Raw genomic sequence first — 24,198 nt, forward strand, 5'->3', positions numbered from 1 at the left:
TCTCCTCTGATCATTGTTCTGTCTAGTCCTGGCCTGTCCCTAATTGTGTGTCATAATTGCATGGCTGTGGTCTGCCATATGAGTATTAATAAACATTTATAATTTCCTCAGCGTCCGAACTGTCATTGCGATCCATTGTTTTCCTATGGTTGAAAGTCACGGCACTCCCTCTCGTTATGTCACTTCCGGTTTGCGCATTTTTAGATGCGGAAGTAACATTTTCTCACAAAAACGACTCAAAAAGCCTTATTAGCGTATTTACAAGTATATTTTAAAGAAATTCTAGATCCTACATTATTTTTCTATACACTGACTCACTGGAGTCTCTAACCTGTAATATGCTCTTTAAGCGAGTGATGATTGACAGCATCTGAAGTGTTGACTTGTGTTGACCGTTCTAAAATGGCGGCTCATCAACGTGCCTGGAGCGTTCGAATGAGGTATCTATGTATATATATATATATCTATTGTTGAAACAGTCTATATAAACGTATTATTCATCTGAGACTAAAATGTGCAACTCTATCTCCTCCTAAAGCTTTAACTCTACAACCATCAAACTCGGCTCAGACCTTCAGACTGTTCTGACTTGAGTTGCTGTATCTTTTCAAACTGATCCGACTCACGGTTTTCCTAGAAATGCTGATCAAAACTCAGAAAAATCCCGTAGACTTTCATTGATGGAGTGATCAAATGAGCCAAGACTGTTCAAACTCCAGCTGTCAAACTCAAATCTAAACACACTGAAGCCCATTAGACTCCATTAAACTGCCATTCTATGTGCTATTTCTAAGCCATCGAGACTCATTTAGACTCATAAACTCATAGGGTGGGTTGCACCAACAAGGACTAATCTTAAATCTAGACACTGATCTATATAGAGAACTGGATTGGTCATGGTGTCATATTGGTAATATCAAGTAACATGTATTTTTGAATCATGAATCGTTGATTTCGGTCGATAATCGGTTTTAAAAACCTTGATTTAATCTAGATTCACTGATCTATATAATGACTGGATTGGTCAGTGCGTTGTTAACTGCCACAGTTAATTGTCACCACAGCTAAAAACACTGATACTGGAGATATTATTCAACTCAAGCTCATTGATGGAGAATATAGAGTTCATGTCCACTAGTTAAACATAGAGTCTACATTAAAATAACATGACAATGATGTGTAAAACCATCTCACTCGTTCATTCTGTCTTCTTCTGGTTCTCCACAGGTTCTCTGAGGCCAAACCTTCTGGGCTCAATATTCCCCCGCTGCTGAACTGTCAGTCTTGTGTCCATATTGCTGATTCTGATCAGTGGGTTCAGATTGAGCCGTCGGCCTGTACAGATGAAGGAGGGTCAAAGTTCAGCGTCAGCACTGGCCCAGGCCGTTACGAGTGTGTCAGGACCAGAATACGATGGGTCTGTGACTGTAATGTCACCCTTCAGTACCGTACCGTAGACGGACACTTCCTCAACACAGAGCTGGAGAGGCTGCAGAGCCACCGGATCGCTCCAGTGATGGACGTGACGGTGATCTCAGGGAAACTGGAGGAAGTTCATCTGCCCCATTACGCCTGTTTAGGAGAGTCTGACCCCTCTCTCAAAGATGCTGTGAAGCTCCTGACCGTAAAAGAAGAGGGAATAACCACAGAACCTGTGCAGTTGACCCGATTCCATGCTAAGATTGTCCAACCATCCTTCTCTCTCATAACACTGATTATAAGTTGGATAATGCCAGTGTATGAACACTGTGATCTTCTTCTCTACATGCGTTCTAAAGATCCTCTCATTCTACATGTCTACATTTTTCCCGTTGATGAGAGTCAAAAAGAAAAAGTTGAGAAGAGAGAAAAATCAAGTCACCAAATCGACCATCCCAGACCTGATCGGCCATTTCAGATGAAAAAGCCACACATTCTTGCTGTTCCTGGTGCCACTATCCATCCCAAAGAAGGGATCACACTCAGAAGAGAAACTCCCCCAAACTTCTTCAAGATCAACACACGTCTGGAGAATGATGTTCAGATGACTCTTATCAGAAAGGAGGATAAGGAGGAGGTCTGGACTGCAACAATTAAGAAAAATGAACTTGATCTGATTCATCCTAAGAGAGACGAGCCGCGTCTGAATAGTGAGAGAGGTAAAGCAGTTTTTTGATAACCATTGGCCAGATCTCCTTCAGGGGTTAGAAATGTCCAGATCATTGCAGATAAACTGTGTCAGCAGGAACTATTTCATGAGGAACAATATTCAGAAATCACACAGAGTTTAACCAGTCAGGAGAGCATGAGGAAGATCTGTGACATTAGACGCAAACACAGAGATGCTGTGAAAGATAAATTAGTCAGAACGCCGGTTTACCATTGGCCGGTGCTGTTCATGTGAGCACCATGATGCATGCATGTGATGCTGATGCAGGAGCCAGCCAATAGTGAGCCGCCGTTCTGCCGTAGAACTCGGAAGTGTTGCACTTTTTACACCACGTCAACTGCGTAAGAGTCTGACACACACAAGAAGAAACTGTTGAATGAAGTCGTTATTTGGGGATTTTTTTGTGTTTTGTCGTCGCTTCATAACATTAAGTTTGAACTGTTGTAGTCATATGGAGTATTTTAACAATGTCTTTACTTCCTTTCTGGATCTTGAAAGTATTAATTACATTGCTGTCTATTGAGGAGTCAGAAAGCTCTCGTATTTCATCAAGAATATCTTCATTTATGTTCCAAAGATAAACAAAGCTCTTACAGGTTTAGAACCACATGAGGGTGAGGAATTAATGACAGAATTTACATTTTGAAGGAACTAACCCTTTAAATATGCGCTTTCACATGTCTCTTTGAACCCCAATCTCCCGCCATCATCTTGTCAGTCAGCTCCTCACTCTCTGATGAATGAGATCTGACTCCTGCTGCTGATCTGTGCTGTGACTCTCGTTCTGATCGTACATCTCTCGTGCTGTTTGTACATAGGTGCGTCAAAGCTGAACATGCAAGATTTATACCAGTGGTGATGGACTAACGAAATCCACATTTTAAACAGTTTGTAGATATATATAAGTAGTAATAGGTTTCACTTTATGACAAAAAGATTTATGGCTTTGACCTTTTGACCTTTTGCCCGATTGAACTTCCAGGGGTCACGGTCATGGAGGGGTTTCCGGTATGATTTATGACGTGACCTTTTGACCTTCCGGGGGTTATGGGGATTACGGGTATAATTTATGACGTGCCCTTTGCCCTTCCGGGGTTGGTGGGGATTACCGGTGTAATATATAATGTTTTTGACAGATGTTTTTATCCTTTGAAGTGGGTATGATAAAGTTTTTATCCTTTGAAGAGGGTATAATATATGATGTTTTTGAAGTCGTTAATAATATATGAAGTCGTTAATAATGATAATATATGTTGTTTTTTATCCTTTGAAGAGGGTATGATATATGTTTTTGACAGATGTTTTTTATCCTTTGAAGTGGGTATGATAAAGTTTTTATCCTTTGAAGAGGGTATAATATATGATGTTTTTGAAGTCGTTAATAATATATGAAGTCGTTAATAATGATAATATATGTTGTTTTTTATCCTTTGAAGAGGGTATGATATATATTTGTGACGGAAAGTTTTATCCTTTGAAGTTCGGGCTATCAGGACCCTCCTCCTCCTCCTCATTGCCTATTATCATGCTGTACTGTGAAGTGTATCTCACACAAGCCTTCTCTGTTAAGTCTTATATGTTTTTAAAATAATATAAACGAAAATCTACACCGCAAAAGTTGAATGTTTATAAAAATAGCTTAATAAAAAAAAACCCTGAACCATCCATTTCAGTTTTAAATAAAATGGAGTCACAAAAATTAGCAAATTGTATCAAAAGTGTTTATAGAGTTGAAGAAAAAAAAAACACTGGTTATAAAGCAATACAATGTATGAAACGGTTCACACAAAATCATTTAGAGATATTATTTAGTAATATAGACAGTCTGCATCTAAACATTCCACATCTTTTAAAAACAAACTTCCCTTACCATGTAGGCATCCTATTTCCTGAATGTCTCCCGAAGCAGCCTCTCTTACCCATGGGTCGGGTGTGTGCGTTTGCAATCCTGACAGCTTGTTGTTTTTAATATCTATACCGCTTCAGATCTCACGTAAAATACGGACTCGTTCTACCCTTTTGAAACGTAGCTCATCCATGGTTGTCGGGGGTGTGTGACAGTATGCCGTGAAATATGCTACACTGTATCACAGGTCACAACACGCTAGTGACCTGTGAGGCAAAAATTCATGGTGGAATGACGCCATCTATTGGACACAGAGGCGTATTTTTCCTACAATATATGCCGGCTTCTATATAAATAGAGCTGTCTGCGTGTCTGGGAAAACCATAGATATTTTGGAGATACCATCAAAATCATTTAGAGATATTTAGACAGTCTGCATCTAACATGGTACATCTTTTTTTAAAAAACATAGTTTCTTAACACGCATCCGAATGTCTCCGAAGTGGCCTCTCTCACCCGTGGGATGTGGTGTGTGCGTGTGTATTGCGACAGTTGCTAGCCGTAAATATCTGCACCGCTTCAGATCCCTGGTAATATACGAGCCAATTATCCCATTTTGAAACGTAGCTCATCCACGGGTGTTGGGGGTGTCTGACAGCAAGCCGTGTAAGGCCCCACAGGTCGTGACCTGTGAGACGAAAATTCATAGTGCAATGACGCCATCTATTGGACGGGGCGGTGTATTTTTCCTACAAAACACCTTGTCTACCATATAAATAAAGCTGTCTGGCTGTCCGGGAAAACCATTGATATTATTTTGGAGATACCATCACGGCTCGTCATCCCTCTCGGCAAAAATGCAAAACGGTATGTATTTTTTTCTTTATATTTAATGCTATAATGCTTTGAACATACAATTTGGTTATTAACATGTTTTATCTGTTATAAGTATAATCAGCCTTATTGCTTTAACCGTCGTTCTACTGCTATAATGGTTTATTTGTGGATTTCAAGCATGCATTGATGGTCTGATGTTTTTTTCTGCGACATACTCGCTTTAAATCCATATCAGTTTAATATAAATGTTGTGTGGATTGTTCTACTGCTATAACGGTTTATTTGTGGATTTCAAGCATGCATTGATGGTCTGTAACATACTCTCTTTAAATCCATATCAGTTTAATATAAATGTACTACCGCTATGACGTTTTAAAACATATTTTGTGACAGCCGCAACTTATTAATGTAGATTGTAAATCTGATTGTAATTAGATTTCATTTTAAAAAATATATCAAAAAGACATATTCTGGCCACACTATTTGTTTTTTTAAATCCGTACGTGGTGCGACCGTTCGGTTAGGTTGTTCTAACCGCTTAAATCTTATATCAAATTAGTTTTTTACCAGTACGTGATTATAATGGACTTTTATTATGAAAACGTCGGTCTAACAGGAAGCGGCCGATAGCCGCTTAGCAGCTATGCTGCGATTATCTATTCTATTTATGTTTTTGTAATTCTGCTTACGCTAAATCGTTATTCACCGTCGCGTTATCTTTGTTTTTTTATTAAGGCGGCATAGCGTTACTGTTTACCCTCGTGGTTATGAAGCACGGCCCCTGTTAGGAAAAAACGTGGTTTAGCTTAGCGGCGCGTGCTACATTGCTAACAGCTCTTAAACCTTATGATATCCTCTAGCAAAAGTAGTTTTGATGTTTATCCGGTTCACAAGGGCGATCGATCTGTTTTTTGATATATCTACGGTATATTTTAAAAAACATAAAATCATGTTTTAGTCGCCGTCTTAAACCCCTACGGCTCTCCGTCGCCACCGACCGTCCCGGAGTTAAAACTATATCCGGTAATGGTGAAATTGCGCACCCTACTGTGCCGGAGTGATATAACACACCACATCGCTGATACGGGCGACAGCCGGCTCTCCAGCGCCACCCACTCCCCCGGAGTTAAAACTATATCCGGTTATGGTGAAATTGCTCACCCTAGTGCGTCGGAGTGATATAACATTCTGAAAATAATGTTTTATTTCAGGATTCAGCCATTATACGTCATCTATCTGTAGGCGGGTCGTCAAACAGGCGTATAAAACGACTCACAATTGTTTTCCATTCATAACAGAGGTTTTTCGCGGCAGGTTTGGATATTGAAACCTAGCAGCGATCTTTTTTCTATTCATTCATAAATTATAAAACGATCTTATTTAAATTTTCTTGCTCTCTTTAATTATTTATTTATTTTTATTTACAGCGATCGCTCAGACGATCAACGCGGACAGCACTGCGGACGGTAAAATAAAACCGTAGCAGCTATATTTTTATGTATATATTTTTGTATATATTTATCTCTCAATGTTCTATGAGAAAACAACCGTATTTATTTATTTATTTTAGATTTCATTTATTTTCTAACTCAACCAGACTTCCCGCTGGTCGACCTCACTGGAGAAGACGATGAAGAGGAGACCGTCAGCGTAACAGATAGCCAAGACGGACCAGACCCTGCACCGCCGCAGCACACTGAGAATCAAGTAGTCCCTACCACATCGAGTTTAGACCAGACCTCTGAACCTAGCGACGAGCCTTTGAGAAAGAAGGCCAGAGAATCGCTTTGCCCTCCTCCCCCGCAGAACAGTCCGGCGCTGAGTTGTGTCAGTCTATTTCCCGACGGTGAGATTAGCTACATTATTTTATTTAAACTCAATTTCTACTATTCCATTAAGTTTTTTTGTTATATTTCTACATGGCAGGGCCTGGTGGAAGTACCGACGACGCGGCTAACTGGAATACGCCTCAACGTGCCGCTTGGGTCAGTAGTTCTTGGACGAGCTCAAACGCCGGTCATACCCCATATCCTTTTCAGTCGCCATCGGAACAAGACATCGAAGTCCAAGAGGCGTCGCCTGTGCCTAGCCCCGCTGACACCCCACACACTGATACACCTTCTATAGAGACATTAGGTCAACAGTTTAGCAGCAGCCATGAGGCTATAAACAGGAGATTGATTGAGCTGAGTAGCGAGTCACACGACACAAACAGGAGATTGATTGAGCAGAGTAGTGAGTTGCGTGACGCAAACAGGAGATTGATTGAGCTGAGTAGTGAGTTGCGCGACACTCGACGTAGATTAGATGCATGCGGGAGTGAGGTTCGAGCCTCACGTCTCGAGACGCGCCGCCATGATGATTTCATTCAAAATATGTACTGCGAAATATTTCGCTGTATCCATACCATGAAATCAATCCTGGATGTGGAATCTGATAGAAGGGGTCGACAGTTAGCCCAATACCACCGTGAATTGGTACTTATGTTTCATCATCTTATTCACGTCCTCATAGATACAATGGATGAGTAAACATTTACATGTAATCCATTAAACTTTTATACCTTAGTTGTTTTTCTTTAGCCAACATGTATTGATTTTATATACCATCTATTTTTCTACATATATACTCTACGATATTTCATATATGCTTTTTTATATTTTCTACATATATACTCTATGATATTTCATGTATGCTTTTTTATATTCTATGATATTTCATGTATGCTTTTTATATTTTTCTACCTATACCCTATAATATTGTTATATTTCATGTATGTTTTTCATATTTTTCTACATATGGTCTATGATATTTCATGTATGCATTCCGCATATACTCTATGATTGTGAGATATTTCATGTTTTAGTCTGAAATCTAAAATGGATGGATCAAAAAGCTTTTGCGCAGACGACACAGAACTGTCACCAGACGAGATTGATATGCTAAGTATACTACCGGATGATCTTTTAACACCTACTGATTCTTTAGAACAGTATTTGTTTAATCTAGATTTCCCACCAACCTCGACCGATTTGGATCTTTTTGAATTAGCCGTAAATTCAAACCCAAATTTGTACGATCATGCGCTAAGCATAGACAATAATCCTGTTGTACAATACGGGGGCGTTTTAAATAATCAACTACCAACGCGTACTGACGACGACATTACAGAACAGCCTGTCGCAGATGATAATTCACAATCGTCGACCGGGGGAGCGAGACCAGCTTCAGGTAATGTCAACGCTTTACTTGTGACTGACCCTGCCGTACAGACTCGATTAAGCAGTACGGACGTCGACACGCTGATTCGAGAAGGGGGGTTCGTTAACGGTTATCATGTTTTACCACGACCTCGTTTCAATAGCGTGTCGTTGAGAAGAAGCATGAATCTGAGAGAGATTAACTCTACAGATTTGGCCTCTTATCACACCCGCTTACACAACTTGCTGAGCGAGATCGTCGGCTTTGCTAGAGAAATCGGTAGCGAGGCTCCCGTGATCAATATGACCATGTCCGCACCCGCTCTACAAACACCCGTCAGCGGTGTTTTAACATCGGGTAATGATTACAGCGTCGATTTACTAATGGAACAATTTGAAAAAGTTTTACAGAGCAACGATCGGTTATTATCGGACGACGTCGTCGAGATCGACGCCACCGTAGCCATGAATAGACAAGGAGGGGGTCGTCGTAAACTTACAGATTTAGCCGTCCATCAGGTCATCAAAAAGAAAAAGAGCACCTTATTTTGCCCCATAAATTTATCAAATAATTTATGCTTTTCTATTTGTCTCGCTCGTTTTCTTAACCCTCAACTACCCGAGAACGAGTTAGAAAAACTGGCTACATCCATCCAAAACGCCGTTGGCTTCTCAATCCACAACCCAATCGCTCTTAGCGACATAGCTGTGTTTGAACGAGCGCTAGGCATTAAAATTGTCGTATTTCACAGATCGAACGCCATGATCTTAGAATCGTACAAAACCTGTGATGAACCACACCCCAAAACGGCGTTCCTGTATCTGGATAACAATCATTACTACATGATATTGAGTCTGACCAGTTTCTTAGGGTCGCAATACGTCTGTCAATTTTGTTACAAAAGTTACATCAACCCCAGAACCCATCGATGTAAACACGCCTGTAATATCTGTTTTGACGTTGATTGTCATAGGTTTCCTAAAAGAACCATACATTGTCCCGATTGCTCGCGTTACTGTAAATCGAGCTATTGCTTCGAAATGCATAAAAAAAACTCACCTCCCGGTCAGGAATACCCCGCCTGCGATATCATAAAATACTGTAAACTATGCTGCAAACGTTACGACGTTAAACAGGGGGACAAGGCTACAAACCACAAATGTAGCCCTGACAAATGCGTCCATTGTCGAGAGGAACTGGCGGATGGTGGGGTGCATCAATGTTTCATACAACCCCTAGTGGCTAAGGAAAAATGCGAGAAATACATTTTCTACGATTTTGAAACGCGTTACGAAAACGGTAGACACGTGGCAAATTTTGTTTGCGCGATCACATTCAAAGGCCAGAAATTTACGGCTGAGGGTACAGACTGCATCGCTAAGCTAATCGCCCGCTTCAGACAACCCCGATATAACGGGTACTGCTTCATAGCTCATTACGCGTCCAGATTCGACGCCTTTCTAATTCTCGAGTATTTTTGCAATGCCGGGATCGGGATTGAGATCATAATGCAAGGCTGTAAAATTATTTTCATGTACGACGAGTCCTTTGCCCAGCGGTATATCGATAGCTATGCATTTTTTCCAATGGCGTTAGCAAAAATGCCCGCGGCGCTAGACTTAGAAACGATGACTGGAAAAACATACTTTCCGCACATGTTTAACATCGCTGCAAACGCTAACTACGTCGGACCTTACCCCGACAAAAAGTTCTACAACTACGATAACATGTCGGATAAAGACCGCGAAAAGTTCGACGCGTGGTACAGCACGGTTCAGGGCGAACGGTTTGACTTTAGGCAAGAACTGTACACGTACGGCGTTAACGACGTCGTCTTATTACGCGAAGGCTGTATGAAATACCGCGAGGCGTTCATAGAATGTGCCAAACTCGACCCTTTTGCATTCACGACGATCGCCAGTTGTTCAATGGGGGTCTTCAAAACGCATTATCTCGACAGAAACACGCTAGCTCTCACGCATAACAAAGCGTACATCCGTCAGAATAAGTGCTACTCAAACGGATCGATCGAATGGCTCGAGTACGTTAAGAAAAGTCGAAAAGCAGACGTTCACCACGCTGTAAACCACGGCGAAGTTTCGATCGGTAAGTACTTTTTAGACGGCTACTATGAGCAGGACGGTGTGAGGCACGGGTTAGAATACGCGGGGTGCGTCTTCCACGGGCACTGCTGTCGCTTTGAACCTCATCAGACACACCCCTTGTCGGGAGTACCCTACGGGGTTCTCAGGAGACAGTTTGACGATAAGGTTGAAATTCTGCAGAATGCGTACGGTTTGCAAATCGAGGTTCTTTGGGAATGCGAATGGAACGCCATGAAAAAGACCGACCCCTCTGTGATAGAATTTATGGCTAATTATTCTGCCCCAGAGAGACTGAGACCTCGAGAGGCGTTGTTTGGTGGGCGCACTAACGCTTATAAGCTCTATCACAAAGTGAGCGGGGACGAGAAAATACGTTACCTTGATTTCACTTCGTTATATCCTTACTGTCAGGCTACGAAAAGCTACCCGATCGAACACCCGCAGATCATTTTTAATGATTTTGAACCGATTGAAAATTATTACGGTCTTATCAAAGCAACCGTGTACCCACCCCGCAAATTACTGCACCCGGTCCTCCCTTACAGATGTCAGGGAAAACTGATGTTTCCGTTGTGCAGAACCTGCGCTCACGATCAAAACCAGACCACGAGCTGTACCCACACGAATGAGGAAAGAGCGCTGTCGGGTTGTTGGGTATCTATAGAGCTTTTAAAAGCCGTCGAGAAGGGCTATGTGGTAGCCAAGATCGACGAGGTTTGGCATTTTCCGCAGCGGTCAGACACGTTGTTTGACGGCTATGTAAAAACGTTTCTACGTTTGAAACAACAAGCGTCGGGGTACCCGTCGAACGTTGTCACGGACGCTGAGAAAGAGACCTACATCCGTGAGTATTTTGAAAAAGAGGGGATTCAACTCGACCCCGAAAAGATCAAGTACAACGCTGCCCAGAGGGCTATCACTAAATTAATTCTGAATAGTTTGTGGGGACGATTCTCTTTAAGACCGAACTTACCTCAAACGACTCTGGTGAGCGACCCCGAAGTTTTCACCAGAATCGTTTTCGGTAATACTGACACGTTGTCCTATTTCTCATTCGTCTCAGACGACGTGGCGCTCGTCCAGCATAAGCCGCTCAAAGACGATGTTTGTAAGGCTCGCGATGTTAACGTGTTTATAGGCGCGTTCACTACCGCGCACGCGCGACTGGAATTGTACGCATTGATGGACCGACTCGGCGACCGTCTACTATACTCGGACACAGACAGCGTCATATTCGTGTCTAGGCCCGGCGACTGGGAGCCGCCTCTCGGGGATCATTTGGGCGAACTGACTAGCGAAATCGAATATGACGATTTTATCACAGAGTTTTGTTCCAGCGGTCCGAAATCTTATGGCTTTCGCACATGCAAAGGTACGGTGTGTATGAAAGCGAAGGGTATAACGCTGAATGCTAAAAATTCCCAAACCATCCGTTTGGAATCCCTGATCGGTCTGGTTGACAGTTATGTGACGTCGCCTAATAGTGGCGAATACATCCTAGCTCAAACGGAAAACATTGTGAGGAATAAAAAGACTCTCACATTGCACAACAAATCAGTCGTTAAAAGGTTTAAGGTGGTGTATAATAAACGCAGGCTTTTGCCCGATTACACCACACTTCCTTATGGCTACTGATCAGATGACGCACGGACGACCGCAGGATGTTTCCGATTATTTTGATTTCAGACTACAACATCCATTCAGTTCTGTTTTAAGTGGACCGTCAAATTCTGGAAAATCTTATTTTGTAAAACTTTTGTTGGAAAAAGGCTTGAATGTAATTTCCAAGAAAATTGAAAACATTGTATGGTTGTATGATTGTTGGCAACCTTTGTATGATGATGTACTGAAATTGTATGACATTAAATTTGTGCACGGAATACCGGAGAGTCTGAATGATGATGATTTGCTACCTGTCACTAAAACAAATCTTCTCATCGTGGATGATTTGATGGAGCAGGCCAGTGGTAACTCCGAGCTTCAAAGGGTATTTGTGAATTTTGTTCATCATAGAAATTTAAGTTGTGTTTACATAGTGCAAAATGCGTTTGTACAGGGTAAATTCAGCCGAACCATTAGTTTAAACACCAATTATATGATTCTGTTTAAAAACCCTCGGGATGTCAACCAAGTAGCGCTGCTAGCGCGTCAAATGTACCCCGGAAACACAAAATACTTCATGGAGTGCTATCACGACGCGGTCAACCGACCTTTTGGCTACTTAATGATAGACTATAAAGCAAAAACTCCCGAGCAGTACCGTCTCAGAACAGGATTGCTTTCCGACCGTCAAGTGGTTTATATCCCGAAAAAAAGAAGAACGTGATCAACATGTCAGCCAGACTTTGTAAACATCTCCCTGTGTTAAAGCTACTACATAAAGCTTCTCCAAAACAACGACGACTTATTTTACAATCGGCGTCCGACGAGTTCATTTTATCCCTGTGTGAAGTGGCTCTTAACATTCTCTACGGAACGATTCCGGTCAATCGTCAACAGTACAGAAAACTGAAAAAGAGAAAAGCCGAAATTAAATTTGTCGCCGATAAAAAAATAGGCATAGAGGCCAAGAAACGAGTCATCAATCAGAAGGGCGGATTCCTTTTGCCGCTCCTGAGCGTGGCCATACCATTTCTTTCGAGCTTGATAGCAAATAGATAGGATGGAGTATGCGGAGAAGATGTATTTAGTCCCGCAACATCAATTGGATAGGATGAAAACTGAAAACCCCCGCGAGAGTATTCAACAGACGGTGGAAAACGAATTGGACGGATCCATGAGAAATATTTTACTCCGCACTGATTTGAGCCCTTACGAAAAAGCAAAGCTTTACGCCAATACCCTAAGCAGGTTTTTGAACGTCGTTAAACAAGGCGATCGTGAGGCCGGTGTTTTAACGCTCACCCTACCGGACCCCCCTAATAAAGACGAGCTACCGACTACCACAGCCGTTGAAGATGACGGTGCTGATGTGCACGTGATGGATGAAGTTCTGAAGAATGTGCCTTCGAGAAGTGTGAAAAACAGCAGATACATATTAGACAAGATGTCTAAAGCTAAAGAACTAAGTGCGTGGAACGAATCCGGTGAGTTTGTGTTCAGGGGTAAAGCCGTGAAAGGCTCGCACATGCTCGATTTATTAAAAAACATTACGGCTCCGCAAAAGGTTCGGGATAACAGGAGACCTATAGGATGGTCGGAGTTTCTACGCGCCTTTGCAGAATTAAACATTCCTTTTTCTACGGTGCCGAATCAACAGGTGAGGGGTGCAATTCAGTCTCTAAAGAGTAAACCCGACTCCCCCACACAAACCCTTGCCAGACCTTCTAAAAGAGGGCGAAAATATTCACGCTCCGTGTTTCCAGAGCCCGAAGACTCCGTGTTTAAATCCCCAACTATCGATCGAAGACAATGGTTGGAATTTTAACGAACCCTTCTATTTTGTATCCATTGTATGATTCAATAAAAAAGACTATCAAATATAATAGTTTTAAGATTTTTATTTATATGCCAAACATGTCTGCACACAGTGAAGGCAGGAAAACATTTCATTATTACAAACATACGGTCTTAATCTCCTCACAAAAAGGGACACCATTTTATCATTTTTTATGTAATCATCGGTGTATAGTTTCATCACATGGTTATAGTCACATCCTCTGGCTAAATGATATAGAAAAAACACACAGTGCTGACCGCAGGTATCCGATGAATAATCCTGGACGCGTCTGTCGGAATATAATACCGCGGAGTCATTGGCTGTTAGAAAGTTATTGATGGTGATTGGAAACCTCTGGCTTTTGGGCGGGTTGCCGAAGCTGTCGAAAAAACATGTGGGTCCTTCCTCGCTTAAATAAACCGCGATCCAATGCTCGCCCGGTAACCAGGAAGGGTGGGTGTTAATGATCGCCATTGACGGTAAGATCCTTAGGGTTTTTTTGGGTAGTTGATCGCTCGGTAGAACCCCGAGAAAATGAGTCCCGCATGTGATTTTATCCATGACGGCCGTGAGTTGCAGCGTGTTCATCTCAATAGTAGTCTATCAGGACTTGACGTCTGTTAGATACTTCAATGATGGAGTCGAATACCGCGTAAATGATTAAATTAATGGTATTCGGCAGCGGTTGTCTGAAACGAGCTTCGACTCTGATATTCCCGGACTTGATTAGCGAAACGTGCTGACCGCACTCTTCGTCGGGTGTGAGGTTAAATGCGTAAAGCGTGTATCCGTTCAGGAAATCATTCCTGCCGATAGCGAGCGGTTGATCTTTAAGATGTCTCCCGGTCGCCATCACCAGCTGATAATATTCCCGTACCGCCATTCCATCGCTGAAATTGGGCTGAAGAGGCTTTGTGGGGACCTGCTGTCCGTCAAGGTACACAGCTAAAAATTCTAAGTTATAATGATGAAAGGCGAATGGATTTTTCGTGTAGGAGCCGGTGAAGGCGTCGTTGTCGACCATACCTATGACGATAGACTTGGGTAGCGTTCCTAAAAACAGATTTTCTTGATTCGAAACACGAGCCCCTGCGGGTATGGAGAATGATTTTAGACTGACCCTATCGACGGGGTACTTTGCCGTTGTCGAGAGTAGTGTCTGGGCGTGTGCCAGTCTCACCGGCGGTGATACAGAAACTTTCTTGACAAATAGGGATGCAGCCACTATATTTAATTTGTAAGCCACGTCGTCGGACCTCATCAGACAGAATTCATCTTTTGCTCTAATAAATCTTATCTTAATGTCAACCCCGTTTATCAAAAGTTTCTCCTGGAAGAATATATCGCTGTGTATGGGCACAAGGAGTTCCACCTCCTTGCTTTCGCTGGTGTAGCTCGATCTCTTTGTCAGCCCCGCGTTATTGCCTGCGGGGTCGTGGACATTCATCTGACCCGCGGTGTCCTTGTAAAACAAGCCGGAGGCGAAAATAGATTCCAGAGTATCTTTGCCGTAGTTGATCAGACTTTCTATGATGCAGCGATAAGGATAGGTGCTCGAACTTTGAGATATCAGACGATCGCCCAGGGTTACGTCGACTTGTGAAAATATGGTGGCTCCGGGGTAGTTGATCAGCCCTACCTTCGCTGGGTGTGCAATCACATCACCGTTAGGTTTCGTGATTTTCACCCGTAGATAGAGCATGGTGTTGTTGAGATCCAAATAATCATCGCCGTTGCCCGCAATAAAAAATTCCAACGGAGCGGAGTCGGATATGGCCGATAAAGGGGCCACTTCTAAATAGCCATTTTTCTCAATAACGGTCTGCGTCATCGGGACCGTAAATAAGTCCAGCTCCGACTTGATGCATTCTCCCGACATGCGATGCAGTAACGCCATGTTAGAATATAGATTTTGAGGCTCTCTTGATCGATACGTTTCGACTAACAGACTTCTTGCGCTTTCTGCGTGCGAGTGAGAGCCTGTTTGATCCGCTCGCCGCTTTCTTCTTCTTCTTTTGTGCTAGCCATTGACCACGCCTCCTCACACCGGGCGGCTTAGACATTCTCTTACGGGCCATGACCATTAGCCCGGACCCGTCTTGAGCTTTATCGTTATGGGACCGCGTCAATACGTTTGAGACGACGTCGGATACTATATTTCTAGCCGCCGATTTTAGGTGAGGTTTCGCGATGCTAAATCCTCTTTTTAACAGAGGTATGGCCATCCTGAAAAGGCCTCTAAATAAACCGCCTATTCCCGCCCCATACATAACCCCGCCCCCTGCATACCCCGGTAAGCCACTGCCGGCTTGATTTTGGTAATAGCTTACATAGTCCGAGGTATTGGTCTCTCTAGGTGTATAATAAACCATTTTTAAAGAATCGGGATACGTTTTGGTTTAAAGTGAAGTTTTACTATGACTTTCCCGTAAGAAAATGCTACCTCGTTGTTTTGATCGTCCTTCAACTCTATGATGATGCTGTCGATGTGATCCTTGTTGACCGATGCGTAATGGGGGTTGTCGTATCTGGCAATGACCGCGTCGTTGCTTTTACCCGTTATATGTACGCATCTCAAGAGGGGTACGTGCGAATCGCCGACCGATTGATATTGGATGACGTCTGTGTAAACGTACATCGTGTAGAACCCCGCGTTGATATCGGCTTGATGAGGTGCGTACGAGATGACGGTCTTAGTAAAATCGGGTTCTTTATGATAGCTTAAACCTCCGAGAGGTTTTTGCGTCATTCCTAAAATGATGGCCAGTTTCCCTCGGAAACTCATCGAAATGTTGGGTTTCGCTACCAGATAGACCTTGTTTTTTAATTCGTCGTGATGCAATACGGCCGAGGGCGTGAGATGTTGGTTTATAGCACGGAGGATCGCTCGAATGTTTACGTAGTAACCGCCGTTTATGTTCAATTTTGAAATGATAGAAATACCAATATGTGTGGATGTGCCGTCGGGGGGTTCCGGGGCCTTATGTAGAATGAAATGTCCATCTTCGTCATTAAAGATGTACCAACTTCTAGGATATTCGATTTCGGCGAGTCCGACTTCCCATTCTCCTTTCAAGTTTATGGGCTTAGCCAACCTGGTTGTATAGCAGGCTATACGATTTTCAGGATAAACCGACGCCGACGCATTGCACGGCAAGGTGACGTAGAACCCGTGATCATCCATGACGATCCTTCGTCCCGTATGGGTCGGCCCCGTTAACGACGCATCGTTTTAAGGAGATTGCAAGTCCAGCAGAGTTTTTTTATCTATATAACTATTAAATTTTGAAGGCCATCCGAGCCATTTCACTAGAACAAGCGTAGATTTCCCTTGTTTTTTCTGACCTAAAATCTTTTCCACTTTAACCTGATAACCGTCACGAGGACGAGGACGCTCTGAAGGTCTCTTTGTTTAAATTAGCTCAAAATTACTATCAGATGTAAGTAATTACCTTGACAAACTATACATCATTAAAAAGATCTAAGACTAAAGTTTAATTTTTTTACCTCTGTTTTATTCTCAAAGTCTTATAGTGACCGTAATGTGTTAATATGTTCCAGGAGTTATGAATATGATCTTGGGCGTCGCTACCTTTTGATTGTAATATGCGCGTCATTTGCTCCCATTCATAAAAAACTCCTCCTTGGTCGTCATGAAGACACTCGACAAAACAACTTCCCTCAGGGCTTTTACTTCAAAAGTGTGCAGATGTGGAGAAATATTGATAGATTCTCACACGTTTGAGTCAAATTTCTATACAGAGAAGTATTATTTATTCAATCTTTATCCAAAATCCGCGGATGTGTGATTATGAGCGCAGTATACTGTGATATGCTGTGTTTTCAATTCATTCTGGCAGCCGGAGGGCGCTGGAAAGCTGTACTACTGAAAATTCACCCCATGGGGAACACATGAAGAACAGACACACCATGTGACATTCAGGAAGTATCTGACATATGGACATATCCACACAGCTCCCTGGGATCGTCAGATCGCTATTTTATGCAGATAAACACGTTTTAAGACAATAAACACACAATCGCGGCAATATATGGTTGGTCTGTGTTCTTTATGCCATGTTGGGTGGTTTCATAATAGATGATATTTATAATGCAATGCTATTCCACATAGCTTTTAGCATTGTATATTTTCTGTCAGATTTTTTGACCCGAAGCTATATGAGATCACATATTGTTATATAAAACACTCTACATATAAAATATAAAGTGATATGAAGCAAGTTTTGAATAAAACATGATTTTAATCGTATAAATTGTTGTTTTGCTGGTGTGCTAAGCTAACATGCTAGCTTGCCCTAGATGCACCTGCCACTGAGTAAATACTTTATTTTTATGAACATTTTCTAAATGTAAAACTACTGAAATGCTTATTTGGACGAAATGCATTCAATAGAGTCTCAGTGAGGGTAAAGTGAGAGGTTTGATTTAGAAATGAGGTTTGAATAGAACAGTTTGAATAGAGAATCGTTAGTAATTATAATGCAGACAAAAGAATAATAATTGGAGCCATAACCAGTCCGCAGAAGTGTGAATGCCGGGGAGACAAACTGAATGGGGCAGTTTGCACCTCTAAACAATAGAGGCAATACAGCGACTGAAAGCTGAGAAGATGTGGCAATAAACATCAGTTGATATTTCAGCGATATCTCAAAATAAAATCACATGAAACGATCTTGTAAAACGTTTAATAAAATGCAGAGTTTTAGACTGATCATCTTCAGATCTGAAATATAACATGGTCAGACTTGTGGCTTTAGCTGTAGTGCATTTCTAGATTTCTCCAAGGCCCACTTCAATTTTATTTTCATAAAGATATATCATACAAATAAATTTCTAATAACTTTACAAAACTTTGAAGCTTATTATAGCTTTTTTTTATTATAAAAAATATTATCATTTTGACTTTACAGTAAACTGCCAGGTGTCTGCTTTCAAATGAGACCATAATTATGCTTTTAGTGCAAAGGATTCACAAACTGTATTTGTTTTAGTCTGAGTATACATTTCTTAGGATTTTTTCAAAATTTAGAAATCAGCTTAACAGGTTAAAAGATTTGTTTTTACTAACAATTATTTTTTGCAGTTCTTTTTCATAAAAAACCCCGTCGATGACTTCACCGTCATAATCGGTGAGTCTGTAGACCGGGGGTTGTCGCGGGATACGAGAGGCCACGGTGAAAAATTCTTCCGTGTAGTTCTGCTCGTAACCTTTGGCGAACGGGCCTCTGACTTTAGAAATCCTAACGACGTCGCCGACTTTGAAATTAAATAGGGGTTTAACCCCGGTCTTCTTTATATCGCCGTACAAGTTTTGAAACACTTGATCCTCATTTACTTTGTCCACGTCCACGGGTCTCATTCTGATACTTCGATGATAACTCGTGTTGTACCCCTGAATAATGTCTTGTAAAACATCTACGTATCTGCGCGAATTTGTAGCCGTTAAAAATCTCCACATGCGACTTTTTAACGTTCTATTAAACCGTTCCACAACGCTGGCTTTCAAATCCGTGGCGGTAGCAAAGTGATTGATGTCGTGCTTTTTCATCATATCTTGAAAATGCTTGTTAAAAAACTCCGTTCCCTGATCCGTCTGCAGTTTCTGAGGTATACGCCCCTCGTCGAGTATAGACTTGAAAGCTTTAGTAACCTCAATGCCGCTCTTATTTTTCAACACTCGAACCCACGAGTACTTGCTAAATACGTCTATACAGGTCAGCAGAAATTTATTACCGTCATTATCCTTGGCGTAGGCGGTCATATCGACAAGATCGGCCTGGAACTGCGTATCGACCCCGTACACAACCACTCTATTTCGTTTGTATTTTATAGGAGCTGTTTTGTGTAATGTGTAAGCATCCTCACCGGCCAGCCATTCTGAAACCTCTTTATCGCTTAGACGAACCCCGCTATCTTTTAAGACGGCGTCTTTTAATCGCTTTTTACCCCCTAAAGAACCAGGGTTGGATGGTGTATAATAAGTCTTTTTCATGAGCTCCGACATGATGTCGTTTCAGCCGTTGCAAAAAGAATAATGCGTACAATGATTTTGAATCAATCTTTTATTAAAAAAGTTACAGAATACAAAAGTAAAATGGATACAATGAAATAACAGATCGTGTAATCCAAGTACATAAAAAACAGATATAATGATGTTAATATAGCAACATCTAAGTAATAACTTACGGGATACAAAGTAAGTTAAAAATGAATATAATATTGTTACAGGATATAACGGCTAGTAAAAAAATATGATGGTAATAATCACATCAATGAAAGTCTAACCAGAAAAGAAAATCTCTGCAGGCCATCATGTTTTGGGCTAGGATGTAATCGATAAACATTGCGACAATTTTCTCAACAATGTTTTCCATTTCGTCAATTTTGGCTAATTCATTTTCATCATTTTCATCATACCCGCGTGTACTCAATATCAGTGTAGAACATACGTCCGCCACATAGGTACAGGAACACAACAGGTCTGTGATTCCAATCTCAGACTGCGATTGAAACAGCATATCTAGAACCTCTTTCATCATGACATCGGGTGGTTTGGTACCGTCTGCGCATTTGTCCGTCAAATCATCCCATGAATTAGGTATTCCTCTAATTAACACCATATTTTTCTTGAGATTCGCTTCACGCCTCGTGTCGGTGTCAATTGGAAAACCAGGGTTGGATGCATCCGCAATAATCTTATGCAACAGATTGCTCATCTGGTTTCTGTAATGATCTTTAAACATGAATTCCACACAACTCTTTAGGCTGCAGTTCGCACCCATGCTGGAGGGATCTTGATCGCTAGCCATTCACAATCGAAAGACCTTCCCAGAGATCAACCACGTCGTAGACTATATCCTTGCAGGGTGCGTCCAGAAGTCTCCCCCTGATTTCTTCTAGCTTGGCCGCTATGAACGGCTCGTCTTTCAATTCGTGCAGGATAGTACCGACTGTTCCTTGAATACGATGAGGGTTAGATTTTAACCCGCAGCGGTTCAGGAGAATAGTGATGATGCCGTGAAAGAAGGGTTTAAACAACTTGCCTGATAGCTCGTCAAAGTGTGTGTCCAAAAAGAAGTTGGGTGGGTCAAACAGGCAGGAATGCTGCAGCTGGCTAGGATGGTTAATCGCACAACCCTGGCATTCGTCCTTGAGCTTGTCGGAGATGAGATGTTCCAGCAGCAGCACGGTCGCGGCTTTTATGATTTTGAATCCGACGTCGCTGAAACATCCGTCTGTAGCGTCGTAACGGCCTTTATCAGCGGAGAGGTAAGTCAGGTTGTGTGATCCGATGTCCGAAGCGAATTTATCCAGCCAGTCCTTGTGGAGGTCCGGCGGTTCGGGGGAGAAAGTTAGACTATGGTCGCACGCGTTGTCATCAGGAGGGTCGAGAATGCTGCCGAAAGAGATACCGCAGCTACAGACATGAGCGGGGTCTGATGATGCTTCTTCAGTCATGACTTATAAATGACGCATGGGTGGGTCTCTGCGCCGAGGTTTTTGATGCGCGTAGTGAATGGGCGTGGACGCTATAGCTTCAGTGCTGCTGCGCACGCATTTGTCGGGGTGGAACAGCTGCACTTTAACTTTGCTGTATCCGTCATGCATGTCACACCATTTGAACATTTTGTTTATGTTCGGGAAAATATCTTTCAGCAGATCCATATCGCCCCAGTTGAACAATAATTGCATTTCAAACAGATTGTTATGCTCGGTAGGTATGACAGCCCTCGCTCGAACGTCGCTGAGTTTCGTGTTCTCTTTACAGCAGAATATGTAAACAGATTCCTTCACCATCTTTTTAGTGTGATCACCCACCACACGGTACCGGACATTCGGGGTTACACCGTCCCACTCTGCAACGTACAAAGGTTCTTCACCGCAGTCTTTCAGATCCCTCCAGACAAAATTGTAAAAAAGATTCCAGTCTTTTTCAGGAAATACAACGCAGGCGTCTTCCACGGCCTGAAACTCTCCATGGTTGTCGGTAGTGTAGAGCGTAACAGTACGAGTCGGTTTATGAAATCTGTACCCGAATACGCGTCCGCTGCTCATGTTAAATTCAGCTGTTTTCCATTCGGTAACTTCGTGAAGAAAATCTGTCAGACGGATGTGACCGTACGGTTTTCTCGGTGCCCTAGGCAGTCTTTCCGGCGAATTAGGGGGGGATAAACCATCCATCCTCATGTAGCTCATGATTCTCTTTTGTAGAACAGACTACACATCGATCAGTTTATATACGTTGCTACGGAATGAGGAGGAGGAGGGTCCTGATAGCCCGAACTTCAAAGGATAAAACTTTCCGTCACAAATATATATCATACCCTCTTCAAAGGATAAAAAACAACATATATTATCATTATTAACGACTTCAAAAACATCATATATTATACCCTCTTCAAAGGATAAAAACTTTATCATACCCACTTCAAAGGATAAAAACATCTGTCAAAAACATATATCATACCCTCTTCAAAGGATAAAAAACAACATATATTATCATTATTAACGACTTCATATATTATTAACGACTTCAAAAACATCATATATTATACCCTCTTCAAAGGATAAAAACTTTATCATACCCACTTCAAAGGATAAAAAACATCTGTCAAAAACATATATCATACCCTCTTCAAAGGATAAAAAACAACATATATTATCATTATTAACGACTTCATATATTATTAACGACTTCAAAAACATCATATATTATACCCTCTTCAAAGGATAAAAACTTTATCATACCCACTTCAAAGGATAAAAACATCTGTCAAAAACATTATATATTACACCGGTAATCCCCACCAACCCCGGAAGGGCAAAGGGCACGTCATAAATTATACCCGTAATCCCCATAACCCCCGGAAGGTCAAAAGGTCACGTCATAAATCATACCGGAAACCCCTCCATGACCGTGACCCCTGGAAGTTCAATCGGGCAAAAGGTCAAAAGGTCAAAGCCATAAATCTTTTTGTCATAAAGTGAAACCTATTACTACTTATATATATATATATATATATATATATATATATAATGAACTCTTGAATTTTGCACATATTATTGCTGTTGAGTTAATTTTCACAACACTGTTTCTTGTGGACACGTAAATTATGCATTAAAGCTCAAATCTGGGCTTCGTACTAGAGGTAATGGTCATTTTACAACATTATTTAGCTCATATAATTCATTTCGATAATGTAGATGTGCACATTATTCAGTCCTTCCATGGCAACATATAATGTTAGTCGTTTTTTACACTTATTATTCTAGTTTTGTGTCGTGCTTTGTGTGTGACTCTTGTGTGAGTTTCTGAGAAATCACTGACAGAGTTTGGATGAGAAGCCTCTGAGAGACGAGACCTGATCTGATCTGATCGCAGCTTCATCTTTTAAATAACATTTGAGTGCTCAGATCCGTGTGTCTAGAGTGAAATACTGAAGGTCTTTTTCTCTCTGTCCTGCAGAAGTGAATCAGCGAAGGAATATGGCGTCTGTTAAAGAACTGCTCGTGAAGTCACTGATGGATCTAGCAAAAGATGATCTGAAGCTGTTTCAGTGGCACTTGAAGAATAATGAACACATTCCAGCTTCTGAAATGGAGAACGCAGATGTCTTACACACAGTGGACAAGATGGTGGCACGTTTAGGACCAGAAGAAGCTGTGAAGATCACGGTGGACATGCTGAGGAAGATGAACCAGAATAATCTGGCCGAAGAGTTAGAGAACAAACACAAGAGAGGTAATGTTTTAAAATGTTTTCTTTTATTGTTAGGAGTGACTGTTTAGTCCTGTGGTAGATTCAATGTGAAGAATGGAGTAATTGTTAAACTCAAACGTTCCTCTTTCCTCAGCTGATGTGTGTGTGTGTGTGTGTGTGTGTGATCTGATGTCACTTTCATTCAGTTTCATCTTTCTCTCACAGCTCAGACTGAGGCAGTATGAAGGCTTCTTCCACTGATTTAAAACAGATCGAGGGTAAGTAATGATCACTGTCTGCTCAGGATAATACATATTTACCCCATTATCATATTTAAGGCGTGGACTTAATCTCATGTAGTTACAAAAGAAAATAAGTGCAAGTATCAAGTCTTAAATAAGTGAAGTTTGTTTAAGTGTCAGTGTTAGTTGAGTGGCTGTCAATGGGGATCAAAAGGATCTTCATTTGTGTTCTGAAGATGAATGAAAGTCTTACGGGTTTGGGACGACATGAGGGTGAGGAATTAATGACAGAAGTCTCATTTTTGGGTGAACTATCCCTTTAAGCCCAATTTTTACTCAGTGGCAGTTTTCTGGAGATCGCCAACAAAAGCCTGAAATCTGAGGCTAATCTGTGCTTGTTCGTGCATAATGTGAATATCGACGACAAGATCTGAGAGAAATCCTGACGCATCGCAGATACCCATGAAATATTTAGTAGGATAAATATCTGAACCTGTCTAAGATTCAAGTGTGTGTCTTGAAGTGTGAAATGTGTTTTGACTGAAAATGACGTTGATGATCTACAGACACAGTTATTGCCTCCCCAACCATTCACTTTTGAGACGTACAATACTCAAATATAATTTCAAGTTTCAGTTCATTTATAAGACGCGCCTTG

The 24,198-nt window shown here is 41.7% G+C and overlaps 1 protein-coding gene and 1 pseudogene across 3 annotated transcripts; both read left to right on the forward strand.

Annotated features, from left to right (window-relative positions):
* Window positions 1-24,198, forward strand: part of LOC137073693 (uncharacterized) — a 171,761-nt pseudogene that overhangs the window by 142,275 nt on the left and 5,288 nt on the right.
* Window positions 5,553-12,106, forward strand: LOC137072595 (uncharacterized). Of its 3 annotated transcripts, none has more exons than XM_067440440.1 (3): window positions 5,553-6,330; window positions 6,430-6,678; window positions 6,759-12,106. In XM_067440440.1, the coding sequence occupies exon 3, from the start codon at window positions 7,712-7,714 to the stop codon at window positions 11,771-11,773; it is 4,062 nt and encodes a 1,353-aa protein (XP_067296541.1). In that variant the 5' UTR covers window positions 5,553-6,330; window positions 6,430-6,678; window positions 6,759-7,711; the 3' UTR covers window positions 11,774-12,106. The 3 variants fall into 3 exon arrangements, with proteins under 3 accessions (XP_067296541.1, XP_067296543.1, XP_067296542.1); XM_067440442.1 differs by having other exon boundaries at window positions 5,553-6,298; window positions 6,403-6,678; XM_067440441.1 differs by having other exon boundaries at window positions 5,553-6,298.

This window comes from Pseudorasbora parva, chromosome 4 (genome assembly GCF_024679245.1).
Source record: "Pseudorasbora parva isolate DD20220531a chromosome 4, ASM2467924v1, whole genome shotgun sequence".
Classification (NCBI taxonomy): Eukaryota; Metazoa; Chordata; class Actinopteri; order Cypriniformes; family Gobionidae; genus Pseudorasbora; species Pseudorasbora parva.